This window comes from Etheostoma cragini, chromosome 17, assembly GCF_013103735.1.
Source record: "Etheostoma cragini isolate CJK2018 chromosome 17, CSU_Ecrag_1.0, whole genome shotgun sequence".
NCBI lineage: Eukaryota > Metazoa > Chordata > Actinopteri > Perciformes > Percidae > Etheostoma > Etheostoma cragini.
Window position 1 is genome coordinate 20,860,386 of NC_048423.1, and position 21,459 is coordinate 20,881,844.

The 21,459-nt window shown below is 40.2% G+C and overlaps 1 protein-coding gene across 3 annotated transcripts in view; it reads left to right on the forward strand.

Annotated features, from left to right (window-relative positions):
* Positions 1-21,459, forward strand: part of piezo1 (piezo-type mechanosensitive ion channel component 1) — a 107,016-nt gene that overhangs the window by 78,335 nt on the left and 7,222 nt on the right. For all 3 annotated transcript variants that reach the window (XM_034899227.1, XM_034899228.1, XM_034899229.1), the window contains exons 33-46: positions 886-954; positions 2,019-2,191; positions 2,306-2,412; positions 3,174-3,350; positions 3,871-4,129; positions 5,108-5,296; positions 6,101-6,298; positions 6,409-6,670; positions 9,903-10,035; positions 10,192-10,339; positions 14,267-14,419; positions 14,791-14,852; positions 15,674-15,832; positions 18,186-18,333. In XM_034899227.1, coding sequence (XP_034755118.1) covers positions 886-954; positions 2,019-2,191; positions 2,306-2,412; positions 3,174-3,350; positions 3,871-4,129; positions 5,108-5,296; positions 6,101-6,298; positions 6,409-6,670; positions 9,903-10,035; positions 10,192-10,339; positions 14,267-14,419; positions 14,791-14,852; positions 15,674-15,832; positions 18,186-18,333 — 2,237 coding nt within the window. The remainder of the gene's footprint in view (positions 1-885; positions 955-2,018; positions 2,192-2,305; positions 2,413-3,173; positions 3,351-3,870; positions 4,130-5,107; positions 5,297-6,100; positions 6,299-6,408; positions 6,671-9,902; positions 10,036-10,191; positions 10,340-14,266; positions 14,420-14,790; positions 14,853-15,673; positions 15,833-18,185; positions 18,334-21,459) is intronic.

A 21,459-nucleotide genomic window follows, 5' to 3' on the forward strand; every position in this document is an offset into this window, starting at 1 on the left:
CTCATAGGGTAAAATAATGAAGTGATGACTATTTATACCCTAAGGGTAACGTCACAGTGACATCTGAATGTTCTGCCAAAATGCTTTTCTAGCCATTATTCAAATTGATATGGCCTCCTTTTCTTTGATCACAAAACTTGTAGCTATTGTCTTATGTTCCAAAAATGAATTCACTTTTAAGAGACTGGTAGTGGTCCCCTAAAATGTCTGAGGTAAATGGTCACTAAGGACCTTGTAGCAACGCATTAGGTAATACTTGAGCATACTTGGTGATTTTTTTGAAAAACGTTTTTTTTCTTCTTCTAAGGTAATTTAAGGTCAAACTTAGAGTAAGTCATGGGTGTCAAACTAATTTTAGTTCATGGGCCACATACAACCCAATTTGATTTAATACCAACTCTCCCTATCTTTCAGTGTAGAGGGGTACAAGTACACAATAAACAATCTATTTACAATACAGATGATGAACAGCTATCTCAAGAAAAAGAAGTTAAAATCAACAATATATCAGAGTTTTTAACTGAATTCTGTTAATTATAGGATGTGAGATTCAGCCCAGGAATCTCTGTTCCAGGACTAGCGGGCACAGATGCATCGTCTTCCTCTCATCTTTCACCTCGCTGAACTCTGCAATACACTTTTTGCACTTCTAGTTAGATGCTACAGCAACTGCATTTTGTTGTCTTACTGGGGGATTACAGAGTTAAATCTAATCTTAATGCGTATATACCACTTAGTAATCATAAAGACTAACAAAAACATAAAAAACAGAAGACAAAAGGCTTACTTTGCCCCTTACATGAACCACAAGCCCTCTTTTAAAATATATAGTTTACTGTAATTGCTGAATAATTTGTAAAGTGTACGTTTTATATTAATGTGCAGGGTGTGGGGACAATGATGTGTTTGAGGAGCCTGGGCTTCAGGAAGAGGAGCCAGAAGAACAGGAGTCTGGTTAGTTAAAATTTTCTTAGCTTTCACCATGACAACATGCTGTTGTTGTTTCCATTTTACAACGTGTAGTAAATGAATGGCTTCCTTTGCGTAACTAAAAGATACTTTCAGCGTATTGGTTGTGTGTTAAGAAAGCAATTAGTCTTAAAGCTGCCTTCACATGATCTGCGGTAAAACGGCTCTGCGCTGCCTGTTCCAAAGCTTACCTTTGGGGAGAGCGGTGGACACAACTCGGAGGAGGCACTACCCTTGACGTGAATCACTGCTTTGAAATTGTGGCAGAGTGCTGCTCTCAGTTTTTAAATTATTTCAACCTGCAGAAGCATTATAGGGTAATTTCCCTACTTTTCAACCTGGACCCTATTTCACCATACATTGGTGTCTAAGTAACTAATGTGAACAAGAATCTTTAAAATTGGTTCAGTACTGAACGTAATCATATAGGGCAAATGTGCGTCATCGGCTAAAAGTGCTGTATTTACTATTGAGATGCATTGAATAGTGAAAAGACAAACCAAGACAGTTTTTGATGGTAACATTTTGTTTCTGTGTTAATAGAGTATTTTATGATCATAAAATTACTGTTTGGTGGGTTTGGCTATAGTGTTCTTGGGGATGTTTTTGGTTAAATTAAAAAGATCTTACTCTTTAACAAATAGGTCGACTTCTGTAGCGATCCTTTCCATAATATTGTCAGACACTGACCATGCCTGTGGCAAAAGTAACACTTTTAGTGAACGAAATTGAAATGGCCCATTAATGTTACATTGCAGCTTGTTTCCCTGCTGCCGACTGCAGCGGTCTTGCTTAATACTGGACGAAAATATTCTTGTTCTTATCGGTCACTTAGACACAAAAACATAGGAATATATGTTCCAGGTTGATGAAGTTATAATTTATATAGTATAGCAAAAGTACACAGAGTAGATAAAGGTTTGTTAGAACCTGCTAAATTGTACATTTAGCAGGTTCTAACAAACCTTCGTCAGTCAGTTTGCTTCCTATACTGTATCACCTGTCCTTCTCTCCTCCTTTTTCCTAATCTCTCTGTCTGTGTGCTGCAGGTCACGGGGAGATGGTTCAGAGGATCTTGGATATATTGCGCTTCTTATTGGCCATAGTTCTGGCCATGGTGGATGGACTAACCCACTGGCTCAACCTCCTTACTAAACAGTACAGAGAGACATCTACTGTTCTGTGCAATGAACGTTACTTCATCATACACAAGATACAGCAGGTAAACACAACAAATATATGTTAATTGAGCCTACATGATTCTTTGGAATTGAACTTTCAGCCAAGACAAACAAGGACAATCGCTAACTTCGGTCTGTCTCCATCTGATTGGCAGCATCTTACAACAGCAGACTCCACAGATGACCAGGTGTCTCATGACAGTGAGAGTCCCACACTGGAGACTTGTTTGGATGAGACAGATGTAGACTCCACCAGATACAGGTTAGTGTGGAAAAGAGTGTGTGCCACAAAGGGCTTGTGAGCCAAACTGTAATACTTTTTAGGCACCGACCCTAACAGCCTCCATTGTACGTCAAAAAAAGATCCCTTGTCATTCAATACCAAACTACAATACCTAAGGAGTAAATCTCATCTCATGTGAGTGAGCCAATAAGCATACAGCAGGCTTGTACCGTGTACTGGTGATTGGCTGTCTACACATTGTAGAGGCAGGAAGAAAAAACTCTACATTACGCAAAGACACAGGGCTCAGGGAGTTTTTTTGTGTCAAATAGGTGTAAAGGAGCTGAAACAAATAATGAACATTTTATTATAATATCCATTGTTGTAATTTCTTTTTGTTAAAATGGCTAAAAGTAACTTTCAGTTTGTGGTTTTCTCACAGCCCCTTTGGACAAAAGTGATTGATGTTTTACCACACTTACTGTTGTAAAATTCTTTACCCACTGTATTACTGAGTTAGCTTTACCAGGAGGTCATATAGTTACGATGAATGTTTTGCTCAGACAGTTAATCATTCACTTACAATAACAAAATACGTCATCAATGCATCGTTGCATTTCAGGTGTTGCATATTGTTCCTTAGTCTACTTTGGATGATTTTTAAGCTAAACCGGATATCACTGTCACTGTTTAGTGTGTTTGCTTTCATTCCTCAGTTTCTCAGTTTTTATATTTATAAGATTATAAGATATTCAAAAGATTCATAATTTTATCTGTATGTGTTTGAATCACTCCTTAAGCTGCCTTGAGGTGGATAGCAGGGCCGTGACAGGCCGGTCTACCCCCCGACCAAGGCTCAACAGCACTGGGAACCTCTTGAGTCCAGAACCCCCATCCAGCAGCACGGATCTGGTGACAGTGCCATCTAAACAACAACACAGACATTCCAGAACGGCCAGTGAGCTGCTGGGAGACAGGTAGACCCCTTGGTTCTTTCGGGGAATATTAAAAAGACTTAAAAAGAACATGTTTACAGCATTAACTATTTAACTGGGAGGTTTTGGGACCAATTGGCAGGGATTGCCATGGACAAAGTACACACGGTGAAACACTGGTAAGAGAAAATGAGGTTTAACCATGTATCCAGCAAATTTAAATTTATTACTTCTATTCCAGAATAGAAGTAATAATATAGAATATCTGTGGTGTAGCCATACCTAACTCCACAGCACTGTAAAGGTCTGGCATGTCTTAGAAGGGCAACATGGATCTACAGTAACAGTGGCTACTGTTTTCAATTGACCACCTTGGTTTCAGTGTGTTTTGTGTGTAGTAGCAGGAATACCATATATATATATATATATATATATTTTAACTTGTGTTTCATTTTATGGCCCCCACCATTGGTTCTATTCGGTACTAATAGACTGGTTGTGTACAATACAATGATAAATGAATACAAATTGATGGTTGTGACTTTCCCCTCACCCTCTGCAGGCAGTTCTTCATTGAGGAGCTAGAGCAGAGCAGAGAGTTCTACAACAGTCAGAGCCGTCTGCTGAAGCTGCTGTTTGCCATGTACAACCTGCTGGCAGCCAACTCAGAGCTAGTCTGCTATTTTATCATAGTGCTGAACAACGTGGTCAGTGCCTCTGTGATATCACTGTTCCTCCCAATACTGGTGTTCCTATGGGCTATGTTGGCTGTTCCAAGACCAACCAAGAAGTTTTGGATGACTGCTATAGTCTACACTGAGGTATGACCGATGAGAGACCCACTTCTCAAACCTAAGTAACTTATATGCCATGAACCATCACAATAAAATTGTGCAATTGTTTATAAAGTTTCCTTGCATTAGTAAAAAAATATAGCATCAGTGGCTCTGAGGTGCTAAACTGAACAATATAGATTTGTGAAAATTTATGGAATGACGCTGTGACAAACACAAAAAGGATCATCATCAATTCTGAAGCTCGCTTGAGATATATTCATTCTCTTTTAGCTCTTTTTTGGTTTTACAGGGCACCTAACCTGCTGAAGCAGACAGGAACAGCAAGGCCACTGTGTGATTGCAAACAGCAGTGTCTTGATGTTGTCACATCAATTTACAGTTTGATTTGTCAAGCGTTGTGTTTACAGCTTGTTTTCCTGCACCCAAGTGGTCAAAAAAAATAAATAAAATAAAATAAAGATAAAAAAGTGGATACAGCTGTTAAAAAATAGTGAAACCGATTTAAATGATAAATGATCATAACTGATTTTTATAATAATTTAAGGGTGAGGATGGGCCTAAACTTTGAGAAAAAACAGTAGTCAAAAGAGATTAATTGGATTTGAATAACAAGAGAGGTTGCTTTAAATAAATAATTACAATAACAAACTATACTGTAAATAATCTAAGAATTGCATATAGGGCGGTCTGCTATGATGAAAAGCAGACTTGCACTCCACCATACCCTTTTGATCTCATTATCTTAACCTTTAAAGCATCTCTTTTCATTTTTTGGTCATCTTACAAAATGTCATATCACTGGTGATTACGTATAAACTCGAACATCTCTCACCTTTCAATTACTAAATTACAGTAATGTGTCCAAGAGAAGTTTAACTATATACAGGTCACAAAAAGCATGGAGATGATCCTGACTGGTCTGATGGGGAACAGCATACTGTTGCCTTCTCTGCGTTGTTTTCTGGTCTGACTGGGGGTACTGATGTTGTGTTCTCTTTCCAGGTGATGGTGCTGGTGAAATACCTTTTCCAGTTTGGATTCTTTCCTTGGAACAGTGTTTATGAATTGACTTTAAATGAAGACAAACCTTTCTTCCCACCTCGTATCCTGGGCCTAGAGAAGACTGACAACTACATCAGATATGATCTTCTTCAGCTGCTTGCTCTGTTCTTCCACAGATCCCTGCTCATGGTCAGTTAGTATTTACAGTGATTACATTGATTGTAAGTTTGTCAACCAGTAAGCAAGGACACATTAAAGTTGTGATCAGAGTAAAAACAACAAGGGCACAATAAGCCACCTTCAACTTTTCAAAGTATACCCATTTGTAAATTTTACAGTTAGACTTAGGGCTAAAAAAATGTCCTCTTGTTGCCAAACTGTTACAATCTGGGTGGCACAATACACTGACTTTATAATTAGAAACAGCCCTTGGATCATTTCAGTTGGCTCTTTGCTAAGCCACACCAGTCCGGTATAGAGTTCACAATGATAATGATAGTATTGAATATATTCAGTTCCTTATTTTCTAACAGAATTAAGAAAAGCAGGCCATTCATTTAATTTTTTCGTTTGATATTTTATCAGATGTAGCTAATTGACATCAATTGTTTTAGTTAGTCAAACTATCTGGCTGGCTGACATTTTTGTTTTTCCAGTGACTGATGTTAAAATTGGAGATTTAGAGTATGAATATGATAGCTACATACATGATATCATGTAAAAGCCACACCCTTCTGTTCCAAGCTGATGTGGGTGTGCTATTCAATTCAATTCACTTTGACTTGATTTGACTTAACTGATTTGACTAGTGTCAAATCATACACAGGAGTTACAGGTTGGGACACATAGACACTGATAAAGACAGGTGAAATAACGTGTGTGTGTGTGTTTGTGTGTGTGTGTGTTTGTGTGTGTGTGTGTGTATGTGTATGTGTGTGTTTGTGTGTGTGGGTGTGTGTGTGTGTGTGTGTGTGTGTGTCTGTGTGTGCACAGCGTTATGGCCTCTGGGACCACGAGGGCCCCCTGGAGGAGCAAAGCCTTTCACCAGAAAGTTCTAAGGATGAAGGAAAAACTAGAGATGAAGATGGAGGGAGGAAGGAGGGGAGAAAAGAAGAGGAGGGGGAGGGCAGAGTGAGCTCAACATCTACCCTGGAAAACCCGGAAATTACTGAACTGGACCAACTTGAAAACGTTGGTGCAAATACTCTTTTGTTGCTATTAGTTACTGCCCTGTCAATAGCAATTTTTGAATGTGTTCTTAGCCTTTGCCCTTTTTTTAAATCAATTGTTTATTAATTTAGGATATTGTGGACTCTGTCAAACCGAGTACCAGCTCTGCTGCTGCTACCACACAACCTCCTGCAGATGAACCAGCACCCAGCGGTTCAAAAGAAGGACAGGAAACTCCGTCTGGGCTGAAGAACATGTTGAATCTTCCCAGCAGGCCGATGGAGGATAAGATGGATGGAGATGAAGAGCAGGTGATAGAGGTAGCCCCAAAGAAAAGCAGCGGTATCCGCTTCCGCAAGAAAGCAAAACAACCCAAACCACAATGCAGCAAAGGTTAGTGGCTTTATAATGTGTGGACTGTGATGTTAGAGGTGTGACTTATAACATTAACACTGGCTGCATTCGATTAAGGTGCGCCTCATTAAAGGAGCTGGTATTGCACAAGCAAAAAGCTACTTACTGCCAGTTTTTTATATCAACAGTTATTGAAGGAGACCTATTATGCTTTTCTGTATTTCCTGTAATATCTGTCATGTTACGATGTTACATGTTCATATTTTTAACTGTACATATAACTGTATTTCTTTTTAAAGATTTTTCTGTTGACTATTTTTAACAACATATGAAAAATATATATGTCACATACATACATGCATACTTATACCCATACCCAAGTTGTGCCCAGATATTGCAAAACGAGGTCCCAAGATTCTTGTCCTTTACGGTGATGTTTTAAAAACTTAGTCCGCTATTTCTCCTGTTGGGTCACAAAAACAAGTTTATATAGCTAGTTTCTGAAACAAAGTGGATTTGATGTTTGTCAGTCCTTTTTTTTTTTTTTTTGCCAGAACCAGGCCCACAAATAAAGCTGTATGAATGTGTAGAGGGAAGATTAAAGAGTCCTCTGAGCATCAAAAAAAGCCATGTCTCTGTCAGGAGAGCTAGTCTTATGATAAACATCTGAATAAATGATAAATATTCTTTACCAGAATGGATAAATTAGCGGGCAGCTGCAGCAATGGACATTTACGTTTGTCATAAATTGGAGAAACAGACGGGTAAAGTTTATGTAACTTGACCTTAGAATATTAACCCTAAGGGCCCTATTTTAACAATCTAAGCGCACGGCATGAAGTGCATGGCGCGGGGATTTAGGGCGTGCCCAATTAGCTTTTGCAAGTTTGACGTCGGAAAAAAGGGTCCATCCACCAGTCGCCTGGTTCAAAAGGGTTGTACTTGATGTCTTCATTAATTCATAGGTGTGTATTGGGCATGCATTAAACCAATCATAGTGTCCTCCCATTCCCTTTAAAAACCAGGCGCGTTTGTACCTTGGCATTGCTAATGTGGTGACAGATTGCACCGTAATATTTTTATTTTTAACCTTTTGCGTGTTTGTGTGCTTCCCTGTGTGGGTGTAACAAGCAGAAGGTGCACACGCTGTGCATAAGCCTAGGCACATTTTACTAACACACTCTTGAACTTATATATTGAAATGCTGCACTATTGACTTTAGACCAGGTTTTGGTTGGTCAATGGTGCAATCACTTCCCGCTGCCTCAAGGTAGAAATATGCCAAGAATTCATGTGAACACACCTCCCTGTAAGACTAGTACGCCCTTGGGTGCAAAGATGGGTGCAGCTGTATTTACGATTTAAACGACGTGAGCCCCAGACAGTCTTAAAATAGCAAAGACACTTGCGTCGGGCTATGCGCCCCGCTGCGCTGTCTTCTCTTTATTGAGAAACTATGATTAAGGAAAAGTGCAGTTCTCCAAAGTGTTTTAGGCAGTACAACATTTATTTCCTGTTCCCAAATCTTCTTAATAGAGCTGTCAGACGCAAGTTCATTAGAGAAATAATTCTCAAATTTGGTGAGAAGCTGTTTACTCTCTGGTGAAACAGAAAAAAATTCCAAACAATTCCAAAAGAGTCTGTCTCTCACAAGTGGACTCAAAGTGGGGGATGTTTTTCCAGACAAAGTGGCTAATTTGCATATAACAAAAGAAATTGCAAAGGATGCAAACTTGTTGTCGACAGTTAGGCATATGGTTTTATTAAAGAAATAAACTCTAGTTTTAGCTATAGAGGGGCCGAATTGAATGATTCATGGTGCGGAAGGCACCATTACCTTTGCCCTGGAATTCAGTGACTAATAATGATCCTTACATACTGGAAGACCCAGGCCGCACACAACCGGACATGTCCCAGTGACAAGTGACTCAAAATTGGGAGAATTTACCAGTATTCGCCGCCAAGATTACAGCTCTCTCGCGTTAGCATGCAGCTACTTAATATTTAGCACATCAATTGCAAATGTATTTTGAACCAAACACTACCCAATCGGACATGTTTCAGCCATAATCCCACCCCAAATTGGGGAGAATTTAACAAATTTGCAGCCAAGATGACATATTTTACCACCGATAGCATGTAGCTACATGCAACAGTGTTGACACTGCAGTAGCTTAAAAAAACACTCCAGTTACGCCTACCTGGAGCAGATGACCAATCAGAGAAGGCCAGCTTAGAGTTGAATAACACTTAGCCGTTATTGCCACTCTTGGCTGTGGCTCAGCGGTAGAGCGGTTGCCTGCCAATCGGAATGTTGGTGGTTCGATCCTCGCCCCTGCCGTCATTGTCGAAGTGTCCTTGGGCAAGACACTGAACCCCGAGTTGCCCCCGGTGCTGCGCATCGGAGTGTGAATGTGTGTGAATGTTTATCTGATGAGCAGGTGGCACCTTGTACGGCAGCCCCGGCCACAGTGTATGAATGTGTGTGAATGGTGGATGTTTCCTGTAGATGTAAAAGCGCTTTGAGCAGTTGTTAAGACTGGAAAATTGGACTGTGGGACAAGGGAAAAGAAAAAAGTAGTGCAAACACGGACTGAAAGGAATGAAACAGCCGCGCTAAATGGAACGGGGATGTAATTTTAATTAATATTGACAACCATGTATAAAGTTTTTTAATGAATGAAATAGACAAATTATATACCTGAAGGCCAATTCGGGGTTGGTTATGAATTATTTACAAACCCAATATTGTCCATCTGGTGAAAGCCCGACAGAGATTGACTCAGATTCTTGCTCGTTTTCTCTCCCTTTTAACTTTTAGTTGTTCTTCGTTTATTTCCTTTTTTCCTATGATTGCCCTGCGCTAGTATCTGCTATAACTACAACAGATAGAAGTAAAATTAGAATACAATTAGGCAAATATATAAAGAACTCTCCTGCTACTCTTTACCTGGCTGGATATGCTAACACAGGCTTTACCGTTGTTACATCCGGGCAAAGGCACTTATGAAAAACTATATAAAAATAGCGTTCTTTTCACTGTTACCCAAATTACCCAGTTTCAGAAACATTAAAAAGTTACATAGTAACTATTAGTAATATTGTAACATGTTGTACTCCATTCAACTGGTATTTTATGTTTATCTTGGTCATTTCTGTGCTGATGTGTCATTTGAATCACAATACAGAGATATATGTTTCAGGAAAGATTTTAAACTGTGATTACTTTTTATTTGAGTCACTTATTTGAATCCCTTTTTGACCATTCCAGAGGAGCCCACAGCTGAAACTACAGATTCCTGTGAAGAACCAGTGAAGAAGAAGCAGAAAGGCAGGAGGAGAGAGGCAGCCAGTCAGAGACTGCTGGCTGTGGGACACAAGATAAAACAAGTCTTTGTCTCTGGGTGAGTAGGGCACAGAGACTCTATAGTAACCACAGTCCCCCTTCTTTCATTCAATAAGTTTAGATCACTAAAAATAAGTGTAGTTGCAATCCTAGGAGGAATTAAATAACTTTTTCACTAATGCAGTGGTTTAATTCATTTTGTTTTCCTCTGCAGTATTCAGAGTGTTTACAGGCCAGCACAGGGATTCTTCCGAGGTATTCTCCATGCTGAGTATCGGACTGCTACAGATGTCTATGCGTTCATGTTCCTGACTGATGTCATTGACTTCATCATCATTGTCTTTGGTTTTTGGGCTTTTGGGGTGAGAGCACGTTTTGTGACATTTTTGCCTGGCAAAGCAGGTTGTTGTTCCTGACTCTAATCAATCTGCCTTTATGAAGATCAATGTTCTCACAAATGTGTACCACAGTGTTACATTTTAATTCCTTTACAATTTACCTTTTTAATTAATAATGTTTTCTCTTGTAATATTGTCAGTTGCATTTTTATGCTCATGACATTTTTATGCCCAATTCATCTGCTTACTCATTAGGAGGAGCGTTATCTATTGTGCAGACAGCCTAATACCCGATCCAGTGCTAACGTCTAGAGCTTTAACATGTCTTTAATGAAGAAGAAAAACATTTCTGCAGTTTTCTAGATGCAACTTGTTGAAGGAAATTGTCTTCAATATTTGCACTTTGGATGGTTCTGAAATTGCATGGTCATGAGCTAGCTAAAAGTTTTTTTTTTGTATAAATAGATGTTTGAAAATGGAAAGCTGTTTATACAGTCAACTCCGGTCTGTATTTGACTATGTTGACACTATCTACATGCACTCTGCCTCTACCACCTTGAAACAGCTCTTACAAAGCACTTTGTTATTTGGTGATCAAATTTGAACGCTTCATTGTAATCTTTATTAGGCAGTAGCTGTCCTTGGCCAGATTGAGCTACCTAATTACCTAATATCCCTCATTACATAGTATTCCAATCTTTCATACCCTTATGCCCCTGCCGCTATTATGTCCGCAGTTCCTGAATATCACAGCTGTGCGACCATAGATCTGTTCCCTATTTTTTTTCAGCAACAAGCAGTTTGAAGACTTCGAAGAACAGCGGTGCCTGCCCGCGTGTCAAATCAGAGTCTGTTTAGATGCTGTGGAACAAGTTTAGGCGAGCAACAGTGTATCTTTTAGCCTCACGAGAAAATACACAGTGGTTCTCTTTGAACACATGGGACAACCCGACTCACGGGGTGGATACCTTATCTCGCTAACCGTGCCCCTGAGCCCTCCTATACGCTTTTCCCTCTGTCCCTCTGATTCCTCGCCTCCCAGCTCAAATTCAGGTGGTGAGCCTTTCGGTCATTCTGGTGGCACAGAAGCACACAAGCGCACCCTGGTTCCCAACCCTAGTTCAGCTACTGGCGGGATCTCCATGGTAACTGCCATGGCAAAGGGATGCACTGTCGCAGTTAGACGGTGCAATATTCCACACCCCTGTAATAAGCCAGCAGCTATGGGCCTGGCCGATGAGCGGAAACCCTTGGAGAGGGAAGGTTTGCCCCCTGCAGTTGTGTGCACTATCCAGGATGGGAGAGCCCCCTCCAGCACAGCGTGTTACGACGGAGGATGGTCCGCTTTCCAGTACCTGTGTGTGGAAAAAGGTGTAGAACCCACATGGTGTCCTCTGCCCCTCGTGTTAGCTTACCTTCAAACATTGGTGGATAATGATTTGGCTCCGTCTACAGTTATTTATGTGTGTTTCACCGTCCTGTCTCTCTCTTAAAGGGGGATGGGAGCGTTACAGCCAATCCGTAATTTTTCGCCAAAAAGTTTCAATTTTTTTTTTTAGTTCAAAGATGTTTTGGCCCCCGCCTAATAACAACCGCGCGGAGGAGTTGTATCACCATCTTTGCCAGATGAATGCATTAGCCTACACGACGGACATCAGACGTACATAGCAGTTGTTCGTTCAGAGAGACCACTCACAAGGCACGGCTCTCTCAGAGCAGTGGTTGTCTCACTGGCTGTGTGAAGCGATCACCCAAGCCTATAGCTCGGACGGGGTGGAAAACCCCTCAAGGCATCTGGGCACATAGGGTGCCCATATTTTGATTTCCAAAAAAGAGGACACTCGGCCAGCCTTAAAACATAAATTCAGACAGGCTTCTCAGAGGATAAAGAACATGCTTTACTATGCCTCAATGGTATAAAAAAACTTTTGTAGTCAAATGTGTAACAGCCTGTAACAAAATAATAGCTCTTTTCAAATAGATAAATATAAAATAATGTTCTAAATATAAATATGTGTCAGCTTCAAAATCCAGCTTCAACTAAATATCTCTTAAAACCTTTTCAATGTAATAAGATAAGGTTTTTGGTATCCATGTGAGCTTTCAGATCTCCAGCACCTTTATTAGACACTGAAACACATGTGCTAACTTTGCACACGGTGCACTCCGCCTCCCAACCGGGACCTCACGTGGAAAGTTTATTTGTAATGTGAAGCTGTAAAACTGTGAAGCTGCACTTATGCTTTGAATTTTCTGTGCAATGCTGCTTCGCTATCTGACCTTCTCCCTGTATGTGCTCCCTGTCTGATCTGCTCCCTGTATGTGTGCGTTGCAGAGCTGCCCACAAGCCAACCTCTCAGGAATTACGTTGCTGAGCAAAGTACCGAAGTATTGTGTGCAAAGTGCCAGTCAATTTAAGTACACGCTTAATGATCCCATAAAAAACTGTGAAAAACAGACATTTTTATGAATTTATAAAGAAAAAACCTGGACGCCCCTGACATTAAGTAAAAAGTGGACATGTCTGGGCAAAAGAGGACGTTTGGACACCCTACACAAAAGCATCTTTAGAGGCCGGACGGTGGTAGACATCTGCGCACTGGCTTCCGGGGCATCCTTGTCCCCGTTCATCCGTTTTTATCTGCTTGATGTATCCGAGTCCTCCATGACTTACTCGGTCTTGTCTACGCTTGGCGTCAAATTACGTGCTGTTGGATTTGTTTGCCGCTGTCCCCATCCTCCTGCATTTAAGTGGCTGTGAGGACTCAGTGTTTTTTGCAGCTATTAGTTGTGACATTAATATTTTGTCACTATAAAGCGCTTCACAACCTACATGACATGGGTCTTACAATCAGTAATAGTAAATGACTATTCATAATCTTGACCGGTTTTGTTATCAAATAAGTGAGTAAAACTTGTTAAGCGTCAATAGAAAGAGGAACTAGTCTATGTTCTGCTTATGCTTATGAACCTTGTGTTGCAGCCCTTGATCGAATAGCAACAGCTCTTTGAGGGCAAAGCCTATAAGAAATAGAACAATAGTTATGTATTGTAACTCCAGAGAGTATAGGCATAGCACTCTAAGATTCAGGCCACCTGCTTCACCAGCTTTGGCTGAAGGAAAATGCTGATGTTGGGAACAGCTCTATGGTTGCGCAGCTGTGATAGGCACTAACTGTGGACGGAATAGAGGCCTGTGCAGGGCACCAGAAATCTACTGTGCATGCACTGAGACGGACATACAGCTGCTGTTCATAGGTGGGACCTGTATAGAGAGGGTCTCTGACTTCCGCTCACTGGGAGTCAATGTCATGGTAGACCTGACCTGGGGCAGGAAGAAGGCAACAACATCCCCCCTAAATAACTGGGGTCCTTCTATCACTGCTCAATTGAATGCATCATGGCATACTGTCTCTGTGTGTGGTTTTCAAGCTGTACTGTGGCACAGAGGGTAAAGCTTCAGGGAGGTTGCAAAGGCAGCACAGAAAATCATTGGCTCCCCTCTCCCTTCCCTGGAAGAACTTCAAAGCCTCCGCTGCCTCAAAAAGGCCAAAGCCATCCTACAGGACTTATTCCACCCCAGTCACAAACTGTTCAAACTACTGCGGTCAGGCAGGAGATACAGGTCTATGAAAACAAGAACAACCATACTACAAAACAGTTTTTATCCAACAGCCATAAGTGCATTGGATAATGCTGCTAAAGTGTAGTTCCCACCACTGATCTATGTCAACAGGACTATGTGCAATTTTTTTTTTAAATATATTCTATTGAATTGTATACTCATGAATATGTATCCAGGGAACAAAACAAAAAAATTAACCAAGTCTCAGTGGGTCTTGTCTGGCTAAATTAAGGTTAAATTAACTACAAAATAATACTTGTTTAAACATACAGTATCTTATCAGTTTTTAGAGTAAATCTTACAAGACTTACGGTTCTCTCCTGTAGAAACACAGTGCAGCAGCTGATATAGCCTCCACCCTGTCAGAGGACCAGGTTCCTGAGGCCTTCCTGGTCATGCTGCTCATCCAGTTCAGCACCATGATCATTGACAGAGCCTTGTATCTTCGCAAGGCTGTCTTGGGAAAACTCATCTTCCAGGTTCATTTCATGTGTTCACATTGTTACCATTTACGTATCTACCTGTTTTGTTCCACATTTTTCCTTTGAAGAAGTCAGAAGTTGTTAGGCCGTCTTGTTTTTTTTGTCATTTACCATCCCAAATTATATCAGACACCAATTAGTGGATTTCCGTGCCTGTGTTTCAGTACTCAGTGCAAATTTACTTCTTGAAAATGTTAATCTGTGACACCATGTAACTAGATTTCATTTGGACAGGCCAATAGTGGACTGCAATATTTGTTAGGATGACTAGATTTGACTTGCTCTACTAATGAGCTTCTCTGCATTCTTAATGTTTATCTTTTTTTCCCTTACACCTTTCCTATTCTCCTCCTGTTTCTTCCTTTTAGGTGATCCTTGTGTTTGGGATCCACCTGTGGATGTTCTTCATCCTGCCAGCTGTCACTGAAAGGTGAAGTCAAATTAAATCATTTATATTATGTATTATTAGAGTGTTCATGGTTGTCCATTGGTTATCACCGATGGACTGAATCACAGAGCATGAATTACAATATGGGCTGTCTTGGTAAAATATTAGAGTAAAAACGCATCATTCTGGCTTTTAGACGGACAGAGCAAATCATTGTCATGTGTTTTGGGAATGCACTGGGATGCATCAGTACTGGACAAAAATCAGAGACAGTATGGAAAAAGTTTTGAAACTTGAGATTGATTTTTGCTTTCAGGTCCTGTATTGGGTAAAAAACCACACCAGCTTTTAGGCTCTTCTACACTGTACAAATTCAAGATATGCTCGTTGCAAGTAAAGAGCGATTACTAAAAAAAGGCTTAATCAGGGGGCACCCACACAAGTAGACTTGTTCAATGGGATCCACTGACTTTTTGGCATTGAAAAACTAATGCTGAGACTGAAGATGGACATATTTTATATGGATTGATTTTACATACATAGATCAGATATCAAGAAAGAAGTATAGATCTACTGTAACATAACCCCCACTGCTCCTTTGCCATATACCTTTTTTCCTTGCTCCCACTTTGTATGAATAATTTGAACTTTATTATATTAATTGTTTAAAAAATCTATATGTACATACAGATAGATAGATAGATAGATAGATAGATAGATAGATAGATAGATAGATAGATAGATAGATAGATAGATAGATAGATTTATATATATAGTTTTTAGAGTTTAGTCTTCAGCATTCTACTGCAAAATTAGATTTAACAAGTTGTTTTTTTTCCTTGTTTCTCTTTCTCTATGTTTAGGAAGTTCAATCAGAACTTTGTGGCCCAGCTCTGGTACTTTGTCAAGTGTATTTACTTCGGCCTGTCAGCCTATCAGATCCGCTGTGGCTATCCCACTCGTATCCTTGGCAACTTCCTCACCAAGAAATACAACCACCTCAACCTGTTTCTCTTCCAGGGGTACGTACACAATGCCAGTCTGCAGCTGTCTGCACTGTTTAGCAGAGCTGTTAGTCTTCCTCTATAATACCATATGAATGTCATTTGTTATTTTTTTAAATATTCAAATATTTGAATATATTTATAATGCAGCCTGTTATAAACACACTGCACACTCAGACTTATGCATTGTCAATGCCACTATAATAATGTGGTTGTTGCTCACATATTCGGTTCACTAGAGGGACTTTCAACATCAGCCTGGCCTTGAAGGGGACCTATGTCATGGCGCATTGTATTTCTGGCACGCATTTCAATGACTGCATGCTAGAAAACACAGCTGAAACGATTTGTCATATACTAAGTAACAACAGTGTTAGCCACGATGCTAACAGCATTGAAAACTAAGCCGAACCGTGCTGCCACTATTGTTTTAGTGATTTAAAATGAAGTCAAAGCTTACTCTGACAGCTGTAGGACCACTCATAAGAGCTGTCTAATTGAAGCTCCCAGCTGAGCTCCTATATCTCGCAAGACAATTAGGAAACCAGATTGACCTATCTAATGATAACATAAGCATTTTCCTCGGTGGATGTCGATTTTAAAGTTATGTTAAAATAGGGTGACCAGATTTCTCAGCAAAATCCGGTGACATTTTTAGCTCAAAAGCGTATATACCTCCAAAACACACCATGTTTTTAATTTTGTTAAACTTAAAACGGAGACACTAGACCTAGAGCTGTTCTCATTAGGGGCTGAGCCCCGCCAAAGGTCTGATCCAAGACCCACCCCTGCTGCTACTTCATACTTATACTCCACTACACCTCAGAGGGGAATGTTGTAATGTTTACTGAACTACATTTATCTGACAGTTTTTGCTTTATTGCTTCAGGCTTGTTTCTGCAACAGCTTATTGAGAATCGGATACAATAAAAACTATTGAGGAAATATTATCCTTAGACATTGATGCAGTATTAAACAAGATCGCTGCAGTCGGCAGCAGAGAAACAAGCTAGAATGTAATTTAATAGGATAATTGTCCAGCTTGTATTTACGTTCATTAAAGTGCTCGTTTTGCTACTGACAGACTCAGATTAATATTCTTAGTGTCTGACAACATTATGGAAAGGATTTCTAAGGAGTTCGACCTTCCTGCTAAAGATAAAGATCGTTCTTTAAAACATAAAAGTCTGCAAAATTGCGTTTGCTAAACCCACCAGACTCAGATGATTACTCAAATGATTAGTAATTTTAGCATCGTAAAATACGGCTTGCTAAAACATCTCTGAGCTCTGAGCAGCGCTCACTCTGTCTTGAGGCTGTGTGTGTAGGGTGTGTTATCAGCTACGTTTGGATAATGTTTTCTTTCTTTCATTCATTCAAATTTTGTCAGTCACAGTGAAAACCTGGGATGTTTCCGGGGACAGATCCAGATCACCAAAACCGGGGACTGTCCCTGTAAACCGGGGACGTCTGGTCACCCTGTGTTAAAACTATTTCCCATCCATATTCCCGATTTCCAGCTGCAGCCTGTCACTCCCCCTGTATTAACGTTACAAAGTACATAAAATTAGCTAAATAGTAATATCATCATTCAAATAGTATTGATTTTTTTACTATTCGAATTATATTTGACTTTCGGAATTTGTTCCAACAGCCCTACTCCATCCATCCATCCATCTTCGACCGCTTATCCGGTATCGGGTCAGTAGGGCTGTTACCGGGTCGGTAACAGCCCTACTGTTTAGTAGAATGAACATTTGAAACAGGCGTTCCAAAAATCAATTAGGTGTATCAGTTTGTATTAGTGCTGTCAAACGATTGAAATATTTAAACTCGATTAATCGCAATTAATCACACATTTTTATCTATTCTAAATGTGCCTTGATTACTTTTTGTCCATTTTTTGGGACATGGATTGGCATGGATTGGCTTGCTTTGTGCAAATGTTTTTTTTTATTGAAAACAACATTGTCATATAGCCTACTGTAGTGTTCAATTTTATACATAACATTCTCACTTTAAGGGCAAATAATCTCTCACACAGTTTAACACTGTTCTTCAAAAAAAGGGGGAAAAAAGGTGTGTTCAATTGTAGCCTGTTGTTGTGTTTCCTGGTTAGCTAGATCCGGTGTGGTGTTGTAGTTTTTCTCACATCCCTAGAATGTTAATCTTGCAATAAAAGAATTAACACAGTTTAAATGGGTTCGCGTTAACGCTGTTAATAACGCGTTTAACTGACAGCACTAGTTTACATATTATACATATTATCAGAAAAACTGAGGGTGTTAAATGGGTCAAGAATCCACGTAAAGTATATTCACAGTATGAAATGAACTGTGAATATGACACATGTGCTTCTGTGCAAGTGTAGGTTCCGTCTGGTGCCGTTCCTCGTGGAGCTGCGAGCCGTGATGGACTGGGTTTGGACTGACACCACTCTGTCTCTGTCAAACTGGATGTGTGTGGAGGACATTTATGCCAATATCTTCATCATTAAATGCAGCCGTGAGACAGAGAAGGTATGTTATGTATGAGTACAGTGACATGACAGCAAACCAAAGGACTTCATCTGGCATACTAAATGTACTTAGGGAATGAAAACTCAATTAACGAGAAACTCCTCAGAATCAGCTGCAAAAATATGTGCAAACAAAATTATTAATTAAAAACAAAAAATCTAAACTAGCACTAAATTTTCTCACGCTCATAGAGCTAAACCCACAGCGGGTTCCGGAAGTAAAAATACAATGCAACGTCTCCATTGACAATCGAGTATAAGACATTAAATCGCAACCATCGACGGTAGACTTAAAACAATCCCACAGTGATGTTTCTGATTGGTGGAACTTATGCTGGTGAAGAGGTGGTGCTGTCAGTACCTTATCTGTGTACATGCGCAAGATGAGAATCCTGTTTTATGAGGATTTACGACACTGCACAAATCACAATCTGTTCCCAAGCTTCTGGTGTTAGCCTCTGCTGGAAAGCTAATGTTAGTTAAGCTAACAGCTAATTTTACTAACCGCTAGCTGACAGCTTGATTCAGTCTTAAATAATGTTAACTCAAACTAAACACTGGGAAATGCTGGCTATAGCTGGCGTAACAGCTGCTATATATTTTAACATTTATTTTCAGGTTTTATTTTGAGGGTCTCTTAAAATTACTACATGTTGTCTCAGCTAGTGGTTAGCCGAATTAGCTAACAACAAACATTAACTTCCTTTATTCAGTGGTGCGCGGTGGTTCATGGGACGAGTAGTTTCTTTGTTCAATAATGAAAATGTGTACACAGTCTTGTAACTTTGACTTTCTTGGATTTTCCGTTAGTTTTTTCACTTGAAATGATTCACGTTGTAGCTGGTCAGCCTAAGGCATGGTCTAAAAGTCTTTATATGCGGATTTTTAAAGACATCAATGGGAGAAATTAATGGAAAATTTACTTCCAGAACCCAAGGTCTCTAGAAGGAGAGGTGGGACAGTTGATCTCTATTCACTTCAGTAAAAGCCCACATGCTAGATGAATTCAGCATTTACTGTTTTGATGTGATCAATTGGCAGGCTCCAGGGAATTTGAAGTTTACTTTCCAACATGTAGTCACCTCTTTTTGAACAATATTTCACTACAGATTATAAACTAAAGCATCGCTCTCTGTTTACAATCTGTGATCACTGCTCAGTAATAATTTATTATTTACATCTAATTCTTTTTTGTGGAATTCAGGGAAACTTTTTGTTGAATAGAAGGCTAATGTGGTCCTACCTTATTTTTTTGGTTCAATTTGTGGATTAAATCTTCAACATGACACAGTTTTGTTTGAATGACCTCATGGTCTTAGCTTTAGAGCCATCAGGATAGTCTCTGAAATACACCAAATGTGTTTAGAGACGACACCTTGTCGTAAAGCTCTATGTGTAGAAATGTTTTTGTACACTCTATCTTTCTTATTGCAAGGTGTAACTACCATTGCAGCCTCTAGATGTAACTGATGGTGTTTTAAACGTTTTGTGTTGTTATCTTAGACTGTATAAAAACTAACTGAACATTTATTTTCCAACCTCACTCAAAACCCTCTTTTGTTCAAAAGTTTTATCACTGTAAATTTTGTAAAACACACTTTTAAGTCTGAAAGCCAATGCTATGTAGCTAGTTAACATGCTAATAATGCTAACACATAATGTTAAATAAAACATAAGAATACCACTCACCAAAAGAACTGAAGCGTGGACTTCTTGGAGGGTCTGTTAGTACAATTAAATGCACATCAAGTCATATATGTGTCGTATAATTGCTTGAAAGTTGTCAGAAAGGCAAAAACACGGCCGGAAGGTCAAGTGCAGTGACTTGGATTAGCTTTAGCTAAGCTGACAGGAACACCAAGCAGAGCTGCTAGCAACGAGACTAGCTAGCTGGCTAGTCTCTTTGGTCTTACTACAGGCACCTTATCACTCACCTTGCCACACCCTTAATTATACAGATGTTTGAGCCTGAATATGAGTTAATATGATGAGTTTTAAAAAAGAAAAACACCCCCTCAGAGTTGTCATGAAGGGTAAACTTAGTCATAGAGACAAAAAAACCACGCTGTCAACCAAGCTTTAAACATGTTACATTCTGCTGTAAAGTGGGGAATTGACTCACTTCTGGATCCAGCCTCAAGTGGTCACTCAATAAACTGCAGCTTTTGGCACTTACGCATGTGCTTCGTTGCTCAGCATGGAAGTTGGCCACTTGCTTGTTATATACATAGAAGCCGCAAATGTTTTAGCCACCTGTGTGTTTCAGTGGATCAGGGTACTGTATGTGTCAACAGTGTCTTTATCCCTTGGGTACCTGGGTAGCTCAGTTGATAGAGCGTGCACCCATATGAAGGGGTTTATTCCTCAATGCAGAGGCCCATGGTTCATATTTAACTTGCGGCTGCTTCCTCCATGGCTTTCCCCATAGCTGTCCTAATGATGAATTGTTGGAAATGCCCAAAATATAATCTTTTATATTATGGGCGAGGTTATGAATCACTCTTATTCTGGCACCTCATCTGGAACGAATTTGCCTTTGGAGTCTCTACCAGGGGCACAATGCCCCCAACAACATAGCTCACAGGGACACAAAACAAATTAAAGCTGCAAGCAGCGATGGAGGGCCCTCGCTAACATGCGCGAGTCGGGGATACTGGCGGACGCCTCTCCTTGCGACCGCGCATTTGAGCGTCACTCACACGCTGAAAATCGTCGCCAATGAAAAGGCAACTCCCTGCTGAGTTCATTGATACCTCACACAAGCCTATACGTCATACACATCATTATCCGTGAAAGGGGGCGTGGCCGCATCATAGGGGGGCGGGTCAAACATCACCAACGAAAAAGGAAGTCTCTGCTGAGTTCATTGATACCTCACACAAGCCTATGCGTCATACAGGTCATTATCTGTGAAAGGGGGCGTGACCGCACCATAGGGGGGCGGGTCAAACATCACCAATGAAAAAGGAACTCTCTGCCGAGTTCATCGATACCTCACACAAGCCTATATGTCATACAGCTCATTATCCATGAAAGGGGGCGTGGCCCTACCATAGGGGGGCGGGTCAAACATCACCAATAAAAAAGGAACTCTCTGCCGAGTTCATCGACACCTCACACAAGACTG